This window comes from Amblyomma americanum, chromosome 3, assembly GCF_052857255.1.
Source record: "Amblyomma americanum isolate KBUSLIRL-KWMA chromosome 3, ASM5285725v1, whole genome shotgun sequence".
NCBI classification, from domain to species: domain Eukaryota; kingdom Metazoa; phylum Arthropoda; class Arachnida; order Ixodida; family Ixodidae; genus Amblyomma; species Amblyomma americanum.
The window spans coordinates 133,215,637-133,221,038 of NC_135499.1; the positions used below are offsets into that span (position 1 = coordinate 133,215,637).

A 5,402-nucleotide genomic window follows, 5' to 3' on the forward strand; every position below is an offset into this window, starting at 1 on the left:
TGTCGCTGTTCGCAGCAAGCATATTTGGTGTTACGAAGCCCGTCTTTCCATACGTCACAGAAACTGTGAACTGGTAAAGCTAGCTGCTCATGGAACTTGGTCACGTGGAAAGTTTTCGGTCCATTTGCGCACTCTTTCGACACGCGTTTGAGTGAGTATAGAAGGAACAATCGCAGTTTAGCTTGGTTATTTTGCTGTCTTATACGGCAGTCCTATGTGTTGATGATCATGGGTGCAGCCTAGTAGGCGAATACAAGTGAACAGCTGTTTGGAGTTGGCGGTAGGGCACAAATGAGGGGCTGGTGTTAGTTCCTCTAGTATTCTCGTTATGCCGTTTGCAACAGCGTGGAGGAAAACTGTCAGCGCATAAACGGCGATTGTTTTCTCGAAGCGGGTCTGAAAACTGAGCGGCTGCATTACTGATATTTGTACAGTAGGCATGCAGATGTGTTAGCAACCAAGCATTAGAATAGAAAAGACACAGGCAAGCAAGCGAACAAACAAACCAGGAAAGAAGTAATATAACTAAGAAACGAACGTCAAGCGAAGCAAGAAAGAGTAAAGCAACCAGGCATGTTTTTCACCCTTATTTCATTATTATTTACGCGCTTTGGATATCGGAGAATGGAAACAGCTTACTACACCATGCTCTGGGCTCCCTTAAACGCTAAGAAAAATGCATCGCCTCCGTGCAGTCGGAGGCACCAGCATCCGCGAGATCTCCCATGCGACCGGGTCATTCATCGAGCACCACTGGCATCTCGTGGCGCTGTACGTGCTCGCGTTCCTGTGCGTGGTCATCTCTACTGCAAGTGTGCTGCTCTTCTTGCTGTTCCGCACCGAATCCGCGCCTCACCTGGACGCTTGTTCCACGCTGAGCTGCAAGCGCGCCCTGCGTGACCTGGAGCGCCTCATCGACGTGTCCATCGATCCGTGCCACGACTTCTACGGCCACGTCTGCCGCCGCTGGCTGAGACGCTCCGATGGCGGGTTCTTGGAAACAGCGGCGTGGGAACTCTTGCGGGACCTCAACAGCAGCCTGAACGACGTGGACGAGCACCACCGCGTGTCGCCTCGCTTGTTCAACCTGGCGCAGTTCTACCAGCTTTGCCACCGGTTTCTCAGCGCGCGTGGGTTGCAGCTCTCCGACATGTTGAGGCCGTTCAACCGATACCACGACCTGCTCGCCATCCCTACCTTTCCCGAAGTCATCAAACGCGTGGTCAACCTATCGCTGGCGCAAGGCGTTCACACGCTGCTACACATACGACTTGTGCGCATCTCCAACGTAACCACCAGGCTTCGGATTGGGCGCGGCCGCTCGCTGGCGAACAAGTGCTGCGAGAATTCGACGGCTGAGCTGCTCGTCTACCTGAAGAGTCTCGTGAGCGGCATCTCCACGACGCTGCGGAAGAAGCAGGGCAACAAAATACTTTCTCTCAGCGCCAACGACATCGCGGAGAAAGACCGCTTCGTCCATCCATTGCTAGCGGCGCCGGTGAATGAGCAGAACTACAACGTCTCAGTTTTTGGTTCACTGTGCAAGCATGTCAGTAGCCAGGAGTGGCTGGATGCCCTTAATGCTGTTCTTCCGTCTGGAAGCCGTCTGGACAGGCATTCCAGGGTACTCGTAGACAACGCGGACGCCATCGCACAGGCGCTGGACTTCATTGGAAGCAGCAAGGACCACGGCGTGGCCTACATTTACATCCAGGTGTTAATGGAGGCGATGCGCTTCGACTACTTGCGCCGCCGCAGATCCCACGGTCCCGATGGCCCCGCCAGGATGTGTCTGCGTGCTACATGGAGTGCACTGAGTGGTGCCAGGGATCTGGTGACGTCCACGTTTGTGGGTGCACACGAGAAAGTTGCAAGAGCAATCTTCGAGCGCGTACTCTCTTCCATGGTGCTGGACGCTGAGGGCTCTGTCTGGATGGGCGACCTCTTCAGGCGGAACGCCAAGGTCATGCTCGGAAGCGTGTCCATTCAGAGCTTTGCTGCCGCTTCGTTCAACGCCAGCGCGACTGAGGAGAGTGTAGTGCCGAACCTGACTACGTCATCAGCATTAAGCCTTTTTCCGGGACTCTTCATGGAACTGAGAGAGGCGCGCCAGATGCGACTTCTGGAGGACCCACCACGCCAGCTCGCCGGCAAAGAGGAACACGAAAGCGACGACTTCTTCGAGAGCCGCGTAGTGTACGACGTTTCCTCTAACTCGCTAAAAGTGCCAAGGGCTGTGCGACGTGAGCCCATCGTGTACGAAGAGGGCGTACCACTTGAGTTCGCCCTGGGAACCTTGGGTATGCTTATGGCGCGAGAGCTGCTCCGAGCCGTGGTCCCCAGCAACGTGCCGGGACTGTGGACGAGTCAAGAACAGGTGAGGGTCGTACTTGGGCACGGTGTTGTCCGCTGTATCCTCGAGGTAGGAGTAAAGGGATGTAGGATCCAGAAACCTTTGATAATCCTAATAAGTGCAGAAAGGTAATATTCTTGGAACCCGTTAATTTACTGCTAAGCAACTAGACTGCACTACGCCTATGGTCGGATAGAGGCCATGAAGGTAGCGGCAAATGTCCCTCAAAGGAGGACCTCCAGCCAATGCCATGGACCGGTTCTGATGAGGTCGCGGTTGAAATGCAGCAAAGGTTAAGCAGGAAAGAAAAGGAGACGGTCCTTTGTCTCCTTGCCGTGGGTGTGGGTTGTTCGGGCTAGGTGTCATACGGAGTGGCGACGGGGGAGGTTTGAAACTGGGTACAGGGTCGCTAGTAGTGAGGAGCCCACTCCCTCCACCACGGGGAGAAAAGATCGTCTCCTTCCCTTTCCTGTCTAGCCACTGCTGCATGGCGATGAAAAATCAGCTAGTATAGCGTGAAATCGCAGGTGACTGGGAAGTGCCTCCGTGAAATGGCATTACCCGTGACGTCATGGCAAACGGTCGACGTCATTGGCTGGAAGGCATTCTTTGAAGGGAATTTTCCGCCGCTTTCTTGAAATCTATCCTTTCTAGGACAGCCCAAGAAGGGTTGTCACTAAAGGAAAATTTATGCCGTTTTTACGTTTACGTCATTTGTAAGCACCCAGCTTTGACGTAGCAGGTAAGACATCTCCTTGGAAAGATAGCTTGTTATCGGTGTCTCTGCACATGCATTTGTCTTTGAGCGCGATAGCGTTAAGGGTCCCTTTCTGTAGAAAATCAGGCGCCATCGTCTGCGTTGTGAGCGAAAAACGGGCCGGTGTAGGGTGGCCCACGTTGCCTATCAAATTAAAGTAGAGAATTGTGAATTCCGCACATATATGGGCATTAACCTATTAATACTATCGCATCATACGCTTTAAGTCATTTACCCGAAAAGCCAACCAGGCACACAAAAACTATGCGGACACTACAAGCCCATGTGAACGCGCACGAGAGCACTTGCGAATGTGCCTATACGAACGTGTATTCGAGCGCAACAAAGAATGCATCACAAAGACAGACACTGCGAGCTCCCGCAGCACAAAAAGCTGCAACGTTTTCAAGATCATGAAGATATTGGGCATTCAGTAGGAGATAAAATTTATCACTCGTGGGGTGTGGGTGGGTGGGTGCGTAAAAAATTAGCGCATTATTTTAGCTACGCTGTTTTTGTTGTGGCGCAAATTGCAAGCTAATTAACAAGAGCTACTATAGACTTGACAGGGGGGGGGGGTACTGTGGTTGTAATTTGCTGCAGCAATCTCTTGGGCGGATGTGGCGGCAACCACGGAGCGCCCACTCTTTCAATCTTTTCTTTCGCATCTGTTCCTTTCCTGGAGCAACGGTAGCGGTCAAGTTGGAAATCATTTGCTCGATTGTAACTTTCGTCTACGATAAGTGTTTATTCGGTAAACAAAGCCGTTTAGCAGCCATAGCGGTTGGCCGGCGTGGCATATGCGTTGCGCGTGTTGTCTGCGAGGAGGGCAGATATGCATGGTAGAGACTGCAGGCATAGATCTGAATGTTCAAGATTTCCGGAAGACATGCTTGTGTTGGGAAACAACTCGCAAGTATGTAAATCTTCGCGGCCTCTGCACGGCGCAGGTGGCTTTTCTCCGGTACGATCAGTGCGTGGACTCCCTGGCGCGGCGGGCGATGAACGTGAGCCTGGAGCGACCGCCCGACAACCAGGCACCCGAGTACTTCTTCTGGCTACAGGGGGCGCGCACCGCGTACGACGTCCTGAGCGCCTCGTACGCGGCCGAAGAGCGGAGGTCGACCAACTGGAACAGCTACTGGCGAGAGGCGCAGCGCACCTTCTTCCGGCGCCTGTGCCTGCTTTCGTGCAGACCGCACCACAGCGACCTACCATCAGTGCCGGACGACCAGTCGGACTCGGCTAGCCAGCAGCCGGTCGTGCCTCCGCGGGTCTCCTGCTTGTTGCCCCTGCTCAACATGCCCGAGTTCGCCGCGGCATTCGAGTGCGGCCACACGCCGCCGGCGTGCACGCTCGCATGACTGCGTCTCTGCGAGGGGGGGACGACGCCCCGCAGCGAGTGCTTGGAACCGAGCGTCTTTGGTTAAGGGCACATAGTTCGCGTGCGAAGACCAGGTCGAGTGCCGACTCGCTTATTTCACTCCACGTCGATCTCCACCGTTGCGTCCAGCGCGACGGTGACCTGCTGGCGACGGTTGGGGTGCAGTCGAGCGGTACACGTTAACCACTGCGGCGCGATCTGGTCTTCCACGAAGAGTCCGTAGTTTCGGCCTTGGCTCGCGAATTGACCACGCTCGTCCCAAGCGCACGGCATTTCGCTGTTTTAATGGGACTACCTTGTGTTTCACACTCGCAGAGATAGTCATATAATAGGACGTACGCTTTCTTCACTCGCTGACCAAATATGGGTCAATGAACAATCTCAATTTGTTGTCAGGAATTGTGCATAAGACAGCTGAAGATTTGAATTCGTGGCGTGTGTTAGTGTGTACATTATTTTAGACCTTTGAACGCATTGTACTGTTTCAGCATTTATGGAACTTTTTATGCGAACATTGCATCTGTTTGGTGATTGATGTAGATTTGTCGCGGCAAATTTTGCGGAGGTCCGTAATCAAATTTGTCTAGTGTTGACTTTGTTTTTTTTTTACAATCTCTTACCGCTGTGCTATAATTTGTTGTTTACACTGCTTGGCGGAAGCATGTTTTTCACTTTGTGTAGCAAGTGAGGTGTTCAGTCCTTGCTTATGTTGATATTGTAGTGTGATGGACGATGTGATGACGATGATGGCAGCAGATAATAGACAGTGGCAGCAATTTGTGAAATGTGTAACATTCCATCACTCTACTGTAGTAAGGTACGGGACCGCTGTACCAACATCTTATTTTTGTTAGAGTTTAATGTACCGGACCCGACATTAGGCCACTTGAATGAATATTCTCCCCTTT

General features: G+C 52.6%; 1 protein-coding gene across 1 annotated transcript; it reads left to right on the top strand.

Moving 5' to 3' along the window:
- The first annotated feature begins 1,922 nt into the window (after nucleotides 1–1,922).
- On the top strand, nucleotides 1,923–4,541 carry LOC144123321 (uncharacterized). The gene is made up of 2 exons (XM_077656170.1): nucleotides 1,923–2,377; nucleotides 4,061–4,541. The coding sequence occupies exons 1-2, from the start codon at nucleotides 1,934–1,936 to the stop codon at nucleotides 4,472–4,474; spliced, it is 858 nt and encodes a 285-aa protein (XP_077512296.1). The 5' UTR covers nucleotides 1,923–1,933; the 3' UTR covers nucleotides 4,475–4,541.
- The last annotated feature ends 861 nt before the right edge of the window (nucleotides 4,542–5,402 follow it).